Here is a 19,863-nt window from a genome sequence, read left to right as displayed (position 1 = left end):
GGCATCTAGGAAGAGTTCCAAAGAGGAGAAAGGTGAGCTGAAAGGAGGGAACTGGAGGCATGAGGTTCATTTCAATGCCGAGCAATTAAAACAGATTTAAAATGGAGGGAAAATGTCCAAATTGGCAAGAAAATTACACAGTAAGAGTTTGAAAATTAATTCTGCACTTTTAGAGTCAGAGAGGAAAAACAGTCTCTTAAACATTGTTGGCATAGTGGCTAAGAGCTATGGCTGCTAGCCAAAAGGCCAGCAGTTCGAATCCACCAGGTGCTCCTTTGAAACCTTATGGCGTAGTTCTACTCTTTTTTATAGGGTCGCTATGAGTCAAAACCTACTCAATGGCAATGGGTTTGGTTTTTGGGTTTTTTCTACCATAATTTATTTAAAAGCCAATGATTATCTCTTAATATAGATAAGGAAAGACTCCAGACCCTCACTACGGTCTTTTTACGACCAGCATGTATCAGGCCACAACATGACCTAGGTCAGTTTCCTTTGTTTGAGCATGGGGCTTATAGCTGAAATGTGGGTACAGTCTTAACAACAAGGTAAAACTGCTTCACGATGAAAGAAGGAGGAAGCAAGCCAAAATGAGTGTAACGTTAAAAACAAACAACAAGAAAGTTGCAAAACCCAGTTGTATTCAAGCTGACAACGGCTCATGCTGACCCCGACTCATGGGGACTCCCCGTGGGTCAGAGTAGAACTGTATTCCATAGTGTTTTCAGTCGTTGATTTTTCAAAGGTAGATTGCCAAGCCTTTCTTCTGAGGTGCCTCTGAGTGGACTAGAGCCTCTAACCTTTAGGTTAACAGCCAAGCGCATTAGCTGTTTGCACCACCCAGGGACTCTACGTTAGGTGCCCTTATAACCAAGTGATTCGTGGATGAGATGGACTCACAGGGGCTCAGCCTTAATGCAACAAAAACGTAAGAAACTTTCCCATGCTCCGGAGACTCAGCCTGATTATCTTTGAAATCTTAGAATGAAGCTTTTACTGTCCTAAGGTAGGCCACAGTTGGAACACGAAATTTAATATTTAATGGACCCACTAAAAGCAGAACACACTCACTCCTCATTGAATTCTCAGCTAGCCAGTTATATGTTAAATGTAATGGATATTCGGAGTTTAAAAATATAATGTTTGGCGCAGACTGCTTTTTCAACAACTACATTAAATAGGATACACTATGGAATTTGCCCAGCTGATTTGGAGGAGCTTAATTCCCTCCTGTGCCTCCTGCCACTTGGCATCTTGGAGCAAAGGCGTGGCTTAACCCGCCTTGGAAATGAGCTGGTACAGAAACAGGCAGGCACAACTGGAGCACATGGTCCAGGTGGCTGCCAACGTCTCCTTCTTAGAGAGAGGATGCCATCTAGCTCGGACTCTGGGGAGCTGCATCCAGCCCCCACAAAGCAGAAGTAAGCTCAGGTTCCACCTTTTTGCTGCCTAAAACTGGTTGGTGAGTGTGCCAGGTCAGTTCACATATAACCCAAACAGCTCCCACTGGCTGCAAAAGGAACTCTGCTCATAAAGTGGCTATCAGGTCACAGAAATTTAAATTTTAAAATGATTGCTTATCTTAGCTGTCATAGGGGAACTGAGGGAAAGTCATGTGACCACCGTGGGACCCAAAGGTGTGTATGTGCAAGAAGATTGCCCAGAGACGTTCCTGAAGAAAGGGCAAGAGGTGAGCCCAGAAACCCAGAACAGTTGTCTGCAGTGAGGATGCTGAGAAGCCTGATTCAGATTTATATGGATAAATTTTAAGATTCTTTGGGGTTCCCGAGAGGCCTTGGAAACGGAGACTGCTAAAGGGCTGGACTGTTGGCTGATTTGGGCCAGTAGGGCACCTAGTTGTTTGACTTTGGAAGACCAATGTTAGTGACATTTTTTGTAACACAGGACATTAAAGCAGGATCTGACAATTATGTAAGGTGTATCTTAGTTTGGAGCACTGGTGGCGCAGTGGTTAAGAGCTTCAGCTGCTAACCAAAAGCCCAGCAGTTCGAATCCATCAGCCACTCTTTGGGAACCCTCTGGGGCAGTTCTACAGGATTGCTATGAGTCGGAATCTACTCAACAGCTGAAGACTTGGTTTTTTTGGTTTTGTCTTAGTTTGCTAGAGCCACCATAACACAAGTGGGTGGCATTCAAGACCAGAAATTTATTTTCTCACAGTTCTGCAAGTTAAAAGTCCAAATCAAGGTCTCTTCCATGTCAATTCCTTCTGTGGGCTTTTCTCCCTGTTTCTGGAGACTACTGTAAATCAATGGCATTCCTTGTCATCTGTCTAACCCTGTCTGTGTCTCTGTGTCTATCCTGCTTTTTCTATAGCTCAGAAGTGATTAGATTTAGGACCCACCCTACTCTGGTATGATCTCATTAACATAATAAAAGAAAACCCCTAGTTCCAAACAGTGTTATATTCGGGGTTAAGATTTTGACACATATTTTGGAAGGACACAATTCAATCCATAACAAAGTGTCATTATTCACTCATTCATTCATCCTGTCCTTCATCAGACATTTATGAATGACACATGCCAGCTCTACCTTTAAATGGATTCTAGGCTCTTAGGACCAACCAGTCACACATACAAGAAGCTAGAATGGAAGACACATCAACATGAGAAGTACCGATGGCTGTAAGAGGGGTGTTTTACACTGTTTGGATCAGTGTTGGCAAAATCTCCCAGAGAGAGCCACTCTCACTCACTTGGTTTCTCTGAGTGTAAATTGGCACAGCCTTTCTGGAAGGCAGTTTGGCAATACATATCAAAAACCATAGAAACATACAGAACTGTTAGTCATAGCAATTTGACTTCTAGAAATATAACCTAAAGAAATAGATAAAAATGTATGCAAAGATTTGTCTACAAAGATTTATAAAGATCTCATTATCGGTTATAACATCAATAAAAAATTGAAACAACATAAATGTCCAAAAACAGCAGATTGGTTAAGTGAATTATGGAACATCTGTACAATAAAATTTTATTCAAGTGGATATAGAAGATGATAAAAGAATGTGGGATTGGGCATTTTTTAATGATTCCCTTTTTCTGCTTGTGTGAAATTTCTTATTTTTTTGGTAATGCATACAAATTTCTTTTATAATAAAAATATATTTTTAGTACCACTGCAGATTGGAGGGCGAAGTGACCACTTAGTCAGGTTGGAGGGACTCACAGAAAGAATCTTTGGTGCTGAGCCTGGAGGGCTGAGTCATGAGGCCAACAGCGGCCGTGAGGCGAGGGCAGAGCAGGCAGGATGCACAGTGCAAGCAAACTCAAGGAGGGAATGTCAGCGGGTCTGGGGAAGGGTGAGTCTTCTGGGTTAACTAGGTTATGTATACCCGTTAAGCCTGTTGCCATCAAATTGATTCCAACTCAGAGCAATCCTATTGGACAGAGTAGGGTTTCCAAGGCCATAGTCTTTATGGAAACAGACTGCCATATCTTCTTCCCACTTAGTGGCTGGTGGGTTTGTGCCACTAAGCTTTCCATTAGCAGCAGAGCACTTAACCACTGGGCCACCAGGGCTCCTTGGTTTATGTTTAGGGGATTTTATGGATGATAAGGCTGAAATGGCCACAGTTCCAGAAAAATCTGCATTTATAGAAAGCAATGAACTGGAAGCCTGAGGAGGAATAAAAGCCATCAATGGGGGATATGTCAAAAGGAAATAACAGCCACCTTGAAGGGGCTCGTATTGGTCAATTCTGAGACAATCAGCACCAAAACAAATAACGATAGTAGTGGGTTATAACCCACTGAAAAAAACTAGGAATCCCCAAGTCCACACTGATAGAAATAAATTCTTACAGTCCTAAATATGGAAGGAATGATGGAGTTACGAAATCATCCATGGATGCTAAAACTGTTAGGAGAAAGTTTGACAAGAAATAGGATATTTGCATAGTCTCAAAGTTTCCCCCCACTAATTAATTGCAAACAAACAAACAAAAAAAAAAGGAACAGCACCTTAACCACTGCTAACATGACCAGTGTTGGGACGTCACATCGCTTGCCACCTGGGATGGTGCCCTGAAAAGGACACAACATCCCTTCAGTGCTATTCCTGCCAAAAATGCCTGAAGCTAATCCTGAAGAAATCAGGCAAACCAGCCGAGGGACATTTTGCAAAATAGCCAGCCTGTATTCTTCAAAAATGTCAAGGTTACAGGAATTATTCCCAAAGCCAACTCTTCAGATAGGGGTTGGACTGGACTATGGGATAGAAAACAATACTGGTGAAGAGTGAACTTCTTGCATCAAGCAGACACATGAGACTATGTGGGCAGCTCCTGTCTGGAGAGGAGTTGAGAGGGCAGAGAGGGTCAGAAGCTGGCCGAATGGAAACGAAAACAGAGAGTAGAGGCAAGGAGTGTGCTGTCTCTTTAAAGCGAGAGCAACTAGGAGTATATAACAAGGTGTATATAAGTTTTTGTATGAGAGGCTGACTTGGTTTGTAAATTTTCACTTCAAGCACAATTTTAAAAAATGTCAAGGTCAAGGAAGATTAAAAAAAGAAAAAAGACTGAAGAACCGATGCAGATTCAAGGAGACTAAAGAGACAAGACAACTAAATGCAATGTGTGATTTTGGACTGGATCACAGAGGGAAGGAGACCACTCACTATAAAGGACATTGAGACCATTGGTGAAATTTGAATATGGACAGTGGATTAGGTAATGGTGTTGTATCAATATTAAGGTTCCTGATTTGATCATTGTAATATGGTTATCAAGTAATCAAATATTCTTGTTTTTAGGAAATACACTCTGAAGTATTTAGGGACTTCAAAAAAAGTAAATTAGACAGTTCTTCAATCTGCAAACTATGAAAGGCATCAGAAAGATACTTTAACAGGTCAAGGCAACAGTAGAGGCTTGTGATGAAACACACAGGATTGACTGCCAAAACAAGGATGCTGATGATAACCACCACAGGCATTTAGGGAAAGGAATGGTGGCTTTCAGCTGCCGGGGGTGCGGGGGGGCACCAGAGGAGGCTGCGCAGTGGTGAGGCTTAATCTGAGTCTTCAGCAAGTCATCCAAATTTGCTCAGAGTCTTCCATGTGCCTGGCACTGTGCTAGGTGCTAGGGCTGTAACAGTGAGCAAGGTGGGCATGGTCCTTGCCCTGTTAGGGCTCAGATTCTCAGGAAAAAACCAGCAAATACCCAATAAACCAATAACAAAGTGATTTTAATTGTAACTGTAAGTTTCCTATCAAAGGAAGCAAACAAGAGCCAAGACGGAGAATGACAGACATAAATAGGAAATTCTCTTTGGGACCATGACAGCTAAGCCATGACTCAAGTGGCAAGGAGGAGCTGGCCAGATGTGAGTGAGGTTCAAGAACATCCTGGTCAAAGAGGAGAGCACATGCCAAGATGAGGGGCAGGTGTAGTGAAGTGGAAATAGAACAACGTGGTTGGGGGAGACCCAGAATAAGGGGTCTGAGAAGTAGATAGGTGCAGAGACCTGCAGGGGTGTAGAATGTGCAGGGCTTTGTACAAATTTAGGTTTTACTCTAATGAAATGGGAACCCACTGAAAAGCTTTAACTAACAGACAAAAGGACAGAATGGTGTTTGAAGAAGCATCACTGTTGCTGCTGAGCAGAGACTGCATTGGAAGGAGCCAAAAGTGGAAGCAGGGAAGTTGCAGGGCCCATCATGGTGGGGGGGGAGGAGAGGAGGCAGATGAGGGAGACCTCCTGCTTGGACTTGTGCAATGTCTCCAAATAAATGCACAGGTTATACAGAGAGAAAGCAGGAGGTCAGTATTGTGATTGTTAAGTTTGAGGTGGGTAAGAGATATCCAAGTGGAGATGTTGGCAGGCGGGTGTTCAGAGGACAGGTCTGGGCTGGAGACACAGCTCTACAGAGGAGGTAGGCTAGGAAGTAACAGTGAGGAGAAGGAGGTCATGAAGCTCTGAAGTGAGAAAGCCAAGTGATGCAGGTGGTGGGCAGGGAAGGGAGCCAGGCAGGTGCTGTGTCTCACAGGGCGCTTCACAATAAGTCTATGAGGTAAGCTCCTATGGAGATCCTGGGGCTCTGAAAGGTGAAATAACAGGGAGGAAGGTGTTGAACTGAGAACCATCCAACTCCTTTCATTACTGGGCTGCCTGCCTTTGAGGGGATCAACTGACAGTAGCATAAGTCTAGGGGTAAGTCTACCCATTGGGACACTGGGATGCTCAGCTTTGAGGCATCTCTGCTGAACGCAGAAGCGAGCCCAATCTGGGGCTCTTCTTCAATGGGAAAAGAAGAAAAAACTGAATGCTTTTTGCTGTGGAAAGGAGAAGAACACAGCCAAACCCAGAGTAATGTTTGCCATCTCTAATTGCAGCCCCAGTTACCAGCACATTAACTTGTGGTTCTAGGGCAGTACTTTCCTAATCATCATAAAAAGTAGCCTATACAGCCTTTCATTTGCCTTTCCCTCAATTCAGTCCAAAAATTGGTCTCCTGAACTCATAAAGGAGAATTCCAGTTATTTTTTACTCTTTCGGTCACGAGGACAAGGTCACCTCATCTTTTTCCTGTAGGGAAACAATCTGTGTCCTTGTTGTGGCAGCTAGAGAAAGCTGAATCAAAAGATTTTTTTTTTCCAGAACGAGTGTGGAAAGAACATTTTTACCACCGTGTCAGCCACAGCTTGTTCATTCATTCAACAAATCTTTTTCTGAGCAGTTGCTATGAACCAGGCACTAGTGCAGTCATTGGGCTCACAGAGATGAGTAAGACATGAGCTCTACCCTCAAGGAGTTCACTGTATGGCTAAGACTCAGACAAGGTGATAGAAAATTCCAGTACGATATGACATGTGTGATGGGAGCGAGTAGGGCATACCACACATGACACACTGGAGGAACCTGGACGGTCCTCTAACCCAGACAGACAGGGAGGACTAGGCAGAGGTGGTCCGGGAACACTTCCCAGAAGAGACGCTCATTAGTATTAAGACCAAGCACTCATTTGGTCAAATCATCAGCAGCAGCATGGGCAGCCTTCCTGGTTGGTGAAAGACACGGGAGGTAGGAAAAACAAACAAACCTGTTGCCTTTCAGTTGATTTCAACCAAATCGCTGCCATCGAGTTGATCACTGCTCATGGTGGCCCCATGTGTTACAGAGTAGAACTGCTCCAAAAGGGTTTTCTTGGCTGTAATCTTTATGACAGCAAATCACCAGGTCTTTCCTCCGTGGTACCACTGGGTGGGTTCGAACCATCAGCCTTTAGGCTAATAGACAAGCACAAACCATTTGCGCCACCCAGGGGCCCACGGATGGGTAGTGTATCCCTTTTTGGAACACGGAGGCCTCACATTGAGAACCCTCCCAGACATCTCTTCATTTGTATGCTTTTTAAAACTGCAATCGTATGTTAAAAAAAAAAATATATATATATATATAAAACAACCTTTATTATTATCTTTTCTTGGGATGAACCAACAGAAGATTTTGTTCTCTTGGGGGAAACTATGGACTGCAGTCTAAGATTAGCTAGTGGACACTCACTTTGCCACTCTAAATCCGCCATTGGAAGGTTCCCTTATGAAATTCTTTCTGGGTCTGAGATTCTAGGATAGCTTTTTTATTCTAAGATAAGTGGCAGGGATCAGGAGACCTGTAGGAACACTGGAGAGCTGTTGCTTCTATGGTCCCTGAGTCAACGAATCCCTGTGTGACTTGAGGTGAGCTACTTAACCACAGGAAGACCCTCAGCAAGGTGGACTGACAGTGGCTGCAGCAATGGGCTTAAACATAGCAATGATTGTGAGGATGGCCTTTTCTCTAATATAACAAACACTATGTGCCTGCTCACTTATTGCTCACAGCACCTCTGTAGGCGAGGTATTAATATTGTTCCCATTTGACGAGTGAGAAAACTGGGCCAGAGAATTAAGTTTTATAAACTGAATCAATTTAAAGGAGATCATAAATAATATGCAGGTAGTATGCAGACTTCAGACACTGTGTAGATTGGTAATGGGATGACTGGTGTTTGGAAAATACCAACTTAGAGATTGCAATTTGTCACACTTACCAATTGTAAGGCTATCATGTGGTTTTTATATACGTTTGATGAGCTTGCTTCAAAGTACCATGCTCAACACCAATCACTTTATTTATTAACTGACTGAAATTGCATTAATAATTTATTTAATTTAATGAAGAAGCCACGGGCTCTACCAGAGGCCTAAATAGGTAAGGAGTCCTTTCACACAAATGGTAGAAACACTGTTGTTGTTGTTGTTAAGTGCTGTTGAGTTGGTTCCAACTCATAGGAACGCTACACACAACAGAAACACCACCTGGTCCTGCGCCACGCTTACAATCGTTATGCTTGAGTCCACTGTTCCAGCCACCGTGTCAATCCATCTCGTCGAGGGTCTTCCTCTTTTTCGTTGACCGTCTACTTTACTAATCATGGTATTCTTCTCCAGGGACTGGTCCCTCCTGATAACATGTCCAAAGTATGTGAGACAAAGTCTTGCCATCCTCACTTCCAAGAAGCGTTCCGGCTGTACTTCTCCAAAGACAGATTTGTTTGTTCTTCTGGCAGTCCATGGTATATTCAATATTCTTCACCAACACCGCAGTTCAAATGCATCAGTTTTTCTTCAGTCTTCCTTATTCCTTATCCAGCTTTCACATGCATATGAGGCAATTGAAAATACCATGGCTTGGGTCATGCACACCTTAGTCCTCAAAGTGGCATCTTTGCTTCTTAACACTTTAAAGAGGTCTTTTGCAATAGATGTGTCCAATGCAGTGGCAGAAACACTAATCCACACCAAGCCAAACCCACTGATTCCGACTCATGGTAACCCCACGTGTCACACTGTAGAACTGCTGCATAGTTTTCTTGGCTGTAATCTTTATGAAAGCAGATCGCCAGGCCTTTCTTCTGTGGTGCTGCTAGTAGGGTTCCAACCACTACTACTCCGGTTAGTGGTCTAGCACAAACTGCAGACTGCTTGTGCCACCCGGGGACTTCTAACCCACACAAAGTTAACAAAAAAAATTCAGTAGCAAATACGGCAATATCTACTTCCCCACCTGGATTATTCCTTGTTAGGTCAGGGCGACAAATAAGAAGACAAAGTGTAGCTTTCCCAAGCGTTCAACTCTTCAGAAGCCATAACGGGAATTTCCCCCCTCGGTATGGAGCCGAGGGACCAGGCAGGAGGATCCCCCAAAGGCGGGAAGTCTGGGGTTCCGGCGTCCCGGGACCCGCTCCCGCTCCCGCGGAGACCACGCCCCCAACAAGCCCCGCCCGTCTCCGCAGGCCCCGCCCCCTTTCCTTCTCGGCCTTACCGGCGCCTCCAGCGCGCGCTGAAGATGGCGGCTACCGCGGGAAGGTTAATCCGGGCCTTGGTGAGTGGCTGCCTGCTGGGGACAAGCGCGGAGACACCGCGATGGTTCTGGGGACGTGCATTCCAGACGGGGCCCCGCTCTCCTGCGACCTGCGGGACGTTCGCCCTTCTTGCAGGGGTCAGCGGGTAACGGACCCGGAGGCCTCCTGGGGAAGGCTTCCTGCGCCTGCGCAGAGCCGCGCTGCGCCCGCACCCCATGCCCTCCTCGCCCTGTGTTCCCCAGTCTTTCCTTGGTCGGCTTCGCAGTTCCCCAGTCCCCTCTCTAGCTAGGCGTCCTAGCTCGTGGTCCCAGTTCTGTAGCTAACTGTGACCTTGGACAAGTGACTTCACCTTTCTCAACCTCAGTTTACTTCATCTGTAAAATGGAAAGAATGATGTCTGCATTATGGGTTTGCTGCGATCATCCAAATAAGTGGGTGCAAACGGGCAAAGTGCTAGAGTAGCAAAAGGCACTGTTATCCTCCACCCCGCAGGTCGGCCTGGCTGCTGTCCTCCAGCCCCCAGATCTGCCTTAGGTTCTGTTTCTCTGCTTTTCTGGTGCAAAGCCTGAAGCCCTCCTGCCACCCTGCCCCCTTTCTCCTGATGAGTTTGAGCGCAGGCACTTTCTCCTTCCTGAGTCATGCTGAATATTAAAGTTGAGCAAACATTTCCCTTGAGCCCTGTCCAAAGTTTCCCAAAGGCTGAACTTTGCTCTATTTGTTTGCTTGTGTTTGGGGCGGGAAGGGCCTTGTCTTTTTTAAGAAAAACTCAGATGGTAGGTAGAACATGCTCAGCAGATAGTGCTGGTAAAGGGCTTAAATAAATATACCGGGCCTACCAAGTCCCTCTGGTTTTTGAACCCTGTGTTGCTTTTGAGAGCATGGAATTTTTGATTCTTAAGTCCCTATGTTGTTATATTTCCTCTCTGCCGTGCACTCTTGAAGGAGAAGGAAGTTGAAGAGAATGTTAACAGGGAGACTCAGCCACCATCCGAGAAACATTTCCTCATATAAAGTGATTCTTTTTCCAGGTTGCCCGACAGGTGAGCGCCATTCCCTGGGGCGTTTCTGCCTCTGCAGCCCTTAGACCTGCTGCTTCTGGAAGAAAGTGCTTGACAAACACGTTGTGGTCTGGTTCTCATCAAGCAAAATGCTCCTTCAGCACCGGTAAGTGTTACCATGACTTGGTTGGATCTAGGTCAAGGAAATGAATCATCATCTCTGGACCAAGGGCTCTAAACTCCACCTACACATTACACTCACCTGGGGAGCTTTTAAAATATATCAGAGCCCCAGTCCCATCCCAGACAAATCAGTCTCTGGGGGTAAGACCAAGACGTGAGTTTTTTAAAAAGTTCTGTGGGTGATTCTCATGTGCACAGTATACTTGTCTATGTCACGGTTCCTTATTGTTTGCCAGAGGATGGTGTGGCATCGGGCAGTATTCGTGCTGTTGTACGTTGGGTTGCTGTGAGTCGGAACCAACTGGACGGCACCTAACAACAACAACACATATGAAGGGGAGCCCTAGTGTCGCAATGATTAAGCTCTCAGATGCTAACCAAAAGGTTGACAGTTCAAACCTACCCAGCAGCTCCACAGGAGAAAAGACCGGGCAGTCTGCTCCTGTAAAGATTACAACCTAGAAAACCCTATGGCGCAGTTCTGCTCCGTCATATGGGGTCACTAATGGCAACAACATGTTGAGGGGCCTGAGAAGAAAAACCCAGATGCCCTTTGGGCCTGACGTGTGTGAAGAGGTGTCTGATAACCGGGCACAGTGAGCAGCTGAAGGGAACTGAGAGCAGCTCCTCTCAAGATGGTCAGGCACAGCCAACCCTGGCTTCAGGTGGCCCTTGGGAACCAGACCATTCCAGTGGACTCTGCCTTGTTGAGGGAGGAACATAGCTGTTTCTTGAGATTTACACTCCATTCTCTAGGATCTGGGCTTTGCTGAGATGAGCCTCAGATGATAAGTATTTGAAAATGCCTCCTTTAGATTCGTCCTGCCTTGGAAAAAGCATGTATTTAAAATGTAATAATTTAGGGAATGTACTTTAGCAAAGCCTTTGTTTGTGGGTGCTAAAAAGGTTCCCAGTTTTATGACTCGAGCTTTAAAGGATTTCTAGTTGTGATGTGATTGCACAGGCTTAAAACCCCTGCCTGACAGTTTGCTTCTCCTCTTCTGTTCAGGGCAGCCCCACACTGAAGCCCAGGCACTTGGTCCCCTTTGTCCCCTGTTCCCAGGCAGACAAGTTCTCTCCAGTTTGGATGTATCTCTTGCATCCATTCCTTTCTTTCATCTTTCTCTGCCACACTCCTCCCCTCAATACCCCTCACACAGATAACTGAAATCACCGCCTAAGGTCAGGCTCTCCTCCTCCTGGTCCTTCTACCCTCTTTGCCAGACTTACCTTCCTAAACACAGCTGTCTCATCTTGGGTCTCCAGTGACTCCCTCCTCTCTCCTTTTCAGAACACACTCATGAGCTTGCTGTTTAAGGACCTTCACAGCATGACCTTTAGCCATTCTTGCTTGTTTGTCTCCCACTGGTGTCCTTTACATACACATACACTCTGTGCTCTGATCAGACTGTGCCATGGGCCATTGCTTACAACGTGCCCTGTTCCTTCCTCCTTTATGCCATTTCCCCATCCCGTCTGGACGTTGCAAATCTCCACAATATTCCCTAATTCCATCCCTGCTATGTTCTGCCTTGCTCTTTTTAGTACTTTGAATTGAATTTTTGTACATTCTAGAACTATAGAAGGAAAAAATTGCTGTATCGAAGATGTGCAGTTGAGCTGAACCTTTTAATTGATTTATGTTGTTGTGTGCTGCTGAGTTGATTCCGACTCATAGCAACCCTATAGATGAGAATAGAACTACCCCACAGGGTTTCCTAGGCTGTAATCTTTATGGGGACAGATTGCCAGGTCTTTTCTCCCATGGAACTGCTGGGTGGGTTCAAACCACAGACCATTTGGTTAGCGGCCAAGCAATTACCCTTTGTACCACCAGGGCTCCTTAAATTGATTTATGTTGTTGTTGTTGTTAGGTGCCTTCCGGTCAGTTCCTACTCACAGCAACCCCAAGTACAACAGAACTATACATTGCCCGGTGCCTCACCATCCTCAGAATCGTTGCTGTTTGAGCCCATTGTTGCAACCACTGTGTCAGTCCGTCTCCTTGAGGGTCTTCCTCTTTTTCACTGACCCTCTGCTTTACCAAACATGATGTCCTTCTCCAAGGACTGGTCCCTCCTGATAGCATGTCCAAAGTGCATAAGACAAAGCCATCTTCACTTCTAAGGAGCATTCTGACTGTACTTCTTCCAAGACAGATATGTTCATTCTTCTGGCAGTCCTTGGTATATTCAATATTCTTCACCAACACCATAATTCAGAGGCATCAATTCTTCTTCAAATCTGTCTGTCTTGGAAGAAGCACAGCCAGAATGCTCCTTAGAAGCAAGGATGGCAAGGCTTTGTCTCATGTACTTTGTATGTGTCTTGGTGTCTTAGTTATCTAGTGCTGCTGTAACAGAAATACCACAAGTGGCTGGCTTTAACAAAGAGAAATTTATTTTCTCACAGTCTAGGCAGCTAGAGGTGTGAATTCAGGGTGCCAGCTCCAGGGGAAGGCTTTCTCTCTCTGTCAGCTGTGGGGGAATGTCCTTGTCATCAGTCTTCCCCTGCTCTAGGAGCTTCGCAGCATAGGGACCCCAGGTCCAAAGGACACATGCTCCTGGCTCTAATTTCTTGGTGGTGTGAGGTCCCCATGTCTCTCTGCTCACTTTCTTTTATACCTCAAGAGAGACTGACTTAAGATACAATTTAATCTTATGGATTGAGTCCTGCTCGGTAACATAACATAGCTAACATAACATAACATAATCATTAACATCATAGAGGTAGAATTTGCAACACACAGGAAAATCACATCAGATGGCAAAGTGGTGGACAATCACACAATACCGGGAATCATGGCCCACCCAAGTTGACACACATTTTGGGGGAACACAGTTCAATCCATGACACTTGGTAAAGTAGAGGGTCAGCAAAAGAGAGGAAGACTCAACGAGATGGATTGACACTGGCTGCAGCAGTGGGCTCAAATATAGCAGTGATTGTGAGGATGGTGAAGGACCAGGCAGTGTTTCATTCTGTCGTACATAGGGTCGCTATGAGTCGGCACTGATTCGTCGGCACCTAACAACAACTAATTATGTATTATGAGTGGTTTAAGTGAAATCAAATAGGTGCTTGATTCAGCAAATGGTGATCTGTATACATACGTGGTTTTCACAGGTTCCTCCTACCTTGCTCCTGCTGTCACCCAGCATGCACCCTATTTTAAGGGCACAGCTGTTGTCAATGGAGAGTTCAAAGACCTAAGCCTGGATGACTTTAAGGGGAAATACCTGGTGCTTTTCTTCTATCCTCTGGATTTGTAAGTGGTATTTGTATCATGCTTCAATGTTATTCTGAGAGCAAGCAGAGATCCCCGCTTCCCTGCTGAAGTAGCCTGTCTCTGGTGACCCCTCATGTCAAGGGAAGCATTCTTCTGACTCTTTATCACTGATGGCCTTGTCAGATACAGCTTGCCTTGTAGCTTATTCACAAGCGATAAACTTAGGGGGTGGAGCGGCATTCCTTTCACTGATTTGGTTTGCATATGGCTGTATTTTATGTGGTTCCCACAAACCAGCCTGTAAGAACTTTTCACAGGTGTGGGGGAAAATAAAGGAGCCCTGGTGGAGCAGCCGTTGAAGCATTTGGCTGCTAACCGAAAAGTCAGCAGTTCGAACCCCTCAGCTGCTCTGAGGGAAAAAGATGTGGCCATCTGCTTCTGTAAGGATTTACAGCCTTGGAAACCCTGTGGGGCAGTTCTGTAAGGATTTACAGCCTTGGAAACCCTGTGGGGCAGTTCTGCTCTGTCCTGTACGGTCACTATGAATCAGAGTCAACGCAACAGCAGTGGGTTTGGGCTTTTTTTGCTTGGGGAAAAAATGAGAAAAGAGTAATAGAATCAGTTTTTTTCATAAAGCTAAATTTATGTAAATAAAAGCTTAGCCTTAGAACGTGCCCTCTTCCCCTCCCTCGTTTTTTGATAAGATTTCTTAAATGAAAAGGTCAGAGGAAATAACCGTATTTCTCAGAGTAAAGCCGGAATGTCTCTGTGACGGGGGCCTGTGAGGACGTCTCTGTGACGGGGGCCTGTGAGGACGTCTCTGTGACGGGGGCCTGTGAGGACGTCTCTGTGACGGGGGCCTGTGAGGACGTCTCTGTGACGGGGGCCTGTGAGGACGGCTCTGTGACGGGGGCCTGTGAGGACGGCTCTGTGACGGGGGCCTGTGAGGACGGCTCTGTGACGGGGGCCTGTGAGGACGGCTCTGTGACGGGGGCCTGTGTGGACGTCTCTGTGACGGGGGCCTGTGAGGACGTCTCTGTGACGGGGGCCTGTGAGGACGTCTCTGTGACGGGGGCCTGTGAGGACGTCTCTGTGACGGGGGCCTGTGAGGACGTCTCTGTGACGGGGGCCTGTGAGGACGGCTCTGTGACGGGGGCCTGTGAGGACGTCTCTGTGACGGGGGCCTGTGAGGACGTCCCTGTGACGGGGGCCTGTGAGGACGTCCCTGTGACGGGGGCCTGTGAGGACGGCTCTGTGACGGGGGCCTGTGAGGACGGCTAGCCACCTTGCATTTTTCACCCTTAAGTGAACTGACCTGTTTTTCAGACTACTCACTGTTTGTACCTTAAATCACTGTTTTGAACCCTCTGATGAGAAGTTCTGCCCTTTCCCCAGCACCTTCGTGTGTCCTACAGAGATTGTTGCTTTTAGTGACAAAGCCAGCGAGTTTCACGACGTGAACTGTGGCGTCGTTGCTGTTTCGGTGGATTCCCACTTCAGCCACCTCGCCTGGATAAATACTCCGAGGAAGGTATGACGTTGTCCACCCTGCCTGTGCACGTCTGCTCTCAGAAACAGACGAGATCCCATGGCAGGCCAACCTAGGATCTGTTAAAGCAGGACTAGTCCGTAATGGACTGTTTGTAGGTTCTTACTGCTCATGACACACTCAGATAAAGCTCTGTCTTTATGTGGCCAGAGAAGGTCGGGAGCGCACTGCCTGTGCGTGTCCTCCCCACTCCATGTTCTTTCCACGGTCAGAGCAGCCACGGAGGGCAGATGAGGCAGGGCCGGGAACAGCCGCGGTTTGTTGCCATCCTCTGCCCTGAATACAGATTCCATGTCTTCAAGGGCTGTGAGATGGAGCTGAGGCTCTCTGATTTCTCTGTCCTGCGTGGTCAGGATTCTTCCCTAAAAACTTGCTTGGGAGACAGCTTTCTAGCTATGCTGCTGGATTGTCAGTATGTAATTATTCAAAGGGTTTCAGTGTTACTCTTCCATTTTTATGTTTTAGAAATTAGTCTTTAACTAAAAGGATGTTACAAGAAATGGAAAAAGAAAGGTCTGTAGCATTAGCTGGGTTCAAATCCTGCCTCTGTCCCCCTGTAGCTGTGACCAGGGACAAGTTACTTAACCTTTGTGTACCTCAGTTTGCTCATTTGTAAAATGGAGATGATAATAGTACCTACTGCTGGAAGGTTGCCAGGCTGAAATGAGCCAATAAAAAGAGCTTAGCATAGTGCCTGGCCCAGTGTTCGGATTGTAACCTGTTGTCGTTGTTGTGGGTCTCAAATACTGTTACACGGTCAAGGATGTGAAACCGCACAGTGTAACGACGAGTCATGTTTGCATTTTCATTAGAACGGCGGTTTGGGCCACATGAACATCCCGCTCTTGTCGGATTTAACTAAACAAATTTCCCGAGACTACGGCGTGCTGTTAGAGAACCCTGGTCTTGCACTAAGGTAAAATCCTGTTACTTTTGAATTTAAAGTTGTTTTTAATGTTTCACATCATCCTAGTTCCTAGGGGATTTATACAGAGTTTGGCAAAGCGTTAAAAAAAAAATCTAGATTTTTGAATAAGCCTCCTGTAAGGGTCACCAGACTTTCAGAAATGGATAAGACGTGCGTGTCCCACCACCACTCTGCATCTCTGTCTCAGGAAGGATCTCTGTGTCTGTTGGTCACACTGTTCTCTAACCACCCCGATCCACTTCCATGGCGGGGGTGTGGGTATTTTCCTGCTGTGAAGCCATCAGACTGTTTGGAGAAGGGGGTGGGATCCTGGAATGGTTAAGATCTCACACAAGCCCTGCATCAAACAGACCTGGGTTTGCTTTTATTTATTTATTTTATTTGAATATTCTACTACTTAATAGCTGTGTAACTCAGGACAAGTTATTCAACCTCCTTGAGCCCCAGTTTCCCGCTGCTAAAATGAGAATGTACCTCACAGGTTGGTTGCAAGGGTTAAATGAGATGTGGCCTCACAAGCTTTTAGCCTAGCTGTCCTTACAACCTGTCCCAGAATGTCATTTCTGTCTTCATTCAGTCTGTGGCTAACCCTTTATTCCATTGAGTGTGAAAAGCTTTCAGTCTTCAGCAGCCCCATATTCAAATACAACCTTCCTAGGAGGGCTGAGAACTTAGGCCTTAGAGCTGGCAATTCAGTGACCACTGAGAGCAGGAGTGAAGGAGGAGGAGAGGCTCCACCTGGATCTGTGGGGACTGACTGGAACCCAGCTCACCTACCCTTTTTTGTGGCTGACCTCTGGCCTTCTCTACTCTTGGGTTACACCTGGAATTTTAGTGCTGGAAGGCAGCTTGGAACTTGGGCCTTTTTGACTCCAAGGAGAGATTACCATCTTCCTTTAATAAGCTAAAACCTAGCGCTGACAGACTTGGCCATGGAGAGAGGGAAAGAGTGCTGGTCTTTTTCCCCCTAGGGATCCCCTTCCTTGCGGGGTCTCACTAATTTTGTAGCCACCTCCCTACCAGTTTCAACATACAGGATCGACAGGCTGAGCCTGGCTCGTAAGATAAGGCTTCTTCCTGGAGTCCGTAGGCCCTGCCCCGACCTAGCTCTGCATCTGTTGCTGTGTGATGGATTCCAGCTTGGGTCCTTGCCTCAGGAGCAGGCACCAGGACCAGTGAACCTGGATCCCCAAGGCTCAGGGAAGAAGAAGCTCATTTTTACCTTGTGAATGTTCTCCAACTTGCCTGTTCCCTGAGTGACTAACACTTGGAATCCCCACACCCTTTTAAGATGGACCTCCTCCTTCTGGTTAAACATATTTGCATACATCACTGCAACACCAACACTTGAGCAAAAGATGAACACAGACCACTGGGGTATACCAGGTGGTCGTCTCATTACATGGCTGCTAAGTGAGGAAAAAAAGTGGGCTTGGTTTTTCCTTTAGAGTTCTACTCTGCATAGGCATAAGGCCAACACATTCTTTCTTTAAAAATTTCCCATGGGATTTCACTCCAGTCACCAAGAATGCACTCATTTAATAAATATTTGTTGAATACACATAAAGTACAGCTCTGCCACTTCCTATTTGCCGATGGTTTCTTGCAAAGATTTGATACGACAGCTCAAAGAATGCTTGCCAGATCACTAATAACTGAAGAAGGCTCCGCTCTCTAGTTCAGTGACTTGCAGATACTTATGTGACATTCAGGGCATGGTTTTTATTTGTAAATGTGACACATCTTACTGCTTGTTTTCCTTGGTGTCCTGGTCCAGTCTTGCCTTTGTTGAAGCGTTTGTCATTAAGAAGAGACAGTAAACTTTGTGTCCAAAAAAAAAAATCCCCACCGAGCTTTCAGTTAGCAGCTGAGCAGTTAACCACCAGGGCTTCTAAGCTTTATGTACAACATGAAAATGCCATTTTTAAGCATATGATAGAGCTTAATAAATGCTGTGTTTATTAAGGAGACTTAAAGATATAAAAGGGTAGAAGTGAGCGTTCCTAGTTCTGGTGACAATGAGGTACTAATGAGGCAAAATTCTGATGTAGAGGACTCTTCATCATTGACCCCAATGGCATCATCAAGCACTTGAGTGTCAATGACCTCCCAGTGGGCCGAAGTGTGGAAGAGACCCTCCGCTTGGTGAAGGCATTCCAGTTTGTGGAGACCCATGGAGAAGTCTGCCCGGCAAACTGGACACCTGACTCTCCTACAGTAGGTTTCTTTTCTAAAAGCAGTGGGTTTGGGGTTCCAGGTCCTCCCTGCCTCAAACGCTACTAGCTTGGAACATCCACAAAAGGAGCCCACCTAAAGCCCACCCTTGGGGCAAGGGTGTAGATGGTGTGGGAATGGGTGAAGTTGCTGGGTGTGGGAACCAGGGACCAGGCAGGCTGTTAGGATGATTCCAGAAAATGTTAATAGAACTTTTATCCACGTATTTTAAAGGAAACAGACCCAGTCTTTGAAAAGTTAAAGAACTTTAGGTTAAAAATTGGGAGTTTTCAATTTACTTTTGAGACTATTACCATAAAGCCAACAGTAACCCAATTTAATGTTTTTTTCTGTTTTCAGATCAAGCCAAGCCCTACTGCTTCCAAAGAATACTTTGAGAAAGTACATTAATAGGTCATCCCATGTACGCCTGTATAGCCTTTTATGCCAGAGAAGAACCACAGGTTGGAGCCCAGTGTTAGCATTTCAAAGACGATTGCTTATAGAAGGCAAAAATAGAAAATTATGCTTGTATTCATAAATAGTACTCAGTGTTTTTGTAACATTGTCTAAGGCTTTTTAAGCTTGGCTAGCTGCTAATGTTACTTGTAACATCTTGATGGCTGGTTAGAATGTCTTATTTCACCTCCTTCTTGGTCATATTTTCAATGGGAAAAAGAAACACTTTCTTAACCTTACTTGAATGCTTAAGCACACCACAGTAGCACAGCAAATACTCAAAGCTTCTGATCAAGGTCCTGAAATTGTCTTCTTGAATTTCTTTGTAGTAAACTGAATTTTCTTTTACGGTAACAAAGATCATTGGTTTTTTAAGCTGTTAGCATCAGCGATCTAATTTAACTCTTGCAATGGACATATGTGTGATTGAAACAAATATGAATCATGTTTTGAAGAAAACACTTACAGTGGCAAACTGATTTAACTGACCATGCATGACCCCCATCCCTGCGATCGTGTTTACATCATTCTTGTACTTATTTTATTTGTTGGGTGACTTAGTGTCTACATACATTTCTAGATAATGATTGGGTGTGATTATAAATGATATTTATTGAGTCCAGGGATTGCATTTTGAAATCATTGTAATTATTTTCTTTCTGGAACTGCTCAATTTAAAATATATAATAAAAAATAAACATTTTAAAATATTTGGCATTTTTAACACAGTTATTTCAGCTTATGTTGTGGGGCTGTATTTTTCCTTCTCTGGTTGCGTCAACAATTGAGCGTTTAACTTGGGGGCCACAAAGGTGAATAAAATGTTGGCTGTACACTCAAGGAACTCAGTTTAGGAGGCAAGGCAGACATGGAAACATTCATTATTTCAATAAATCCTGGTGTACCATGTCCAAAGCAGTATTGAGGAGGC

At 45.4% G+C, this 19,863-nt stretch overlaps 1 protein-coding gene across 1 annotated transcript; it reads left to right on the top strand.

The window, feature by feature from the left end:
* The first annotated feature begins 9,313 nt into the window (after positions 1-9,313).
* PRDX3 (peroxiredoxin 3) lies at positions 9,314-19,624 on the top strand. Its single transcript, XM_049855694.1, has 7 exons — positions 9,314-9,392; positions 10,401-10,536; positions 13,680-13,821; positions 15,178-15,313; positions 16,144-16,247; positions 18,311-18,476; positions 18,834-19,624. The coding sequence occupies exons 1-7, from the start codon at positions 9,357-9,359 to the stop codon at positions 18,882-18,884; spliced, it is 771 nt and encodes a 256-aa protein (XP_049711651.1). The 5' UTR covers positions 9,314-9,356; the 3' UTR covers positions 18,885-19,624.
* Positions 19,625-19,863: the final 239 nt, after the last annotated feature.

The sequence above is a fragment of the Elephas maximus genome, chromosome 16, assembly GCF_024166365.1.
Source record: "Elephas maximus indicus isolate mEleMax1 chromosome 16, mEleMax1 primary haplotype, whole genome shotgun sequence".
Lineage (NCBI taxonomy): Eukaryota > Metazoa > Chordata > Mammalia > Proboscidea > Elephantidae > Elephas > Elephas maximus.
This window is presented reverse-complemented; position numbering and strand designations above follow the sequence as displayed.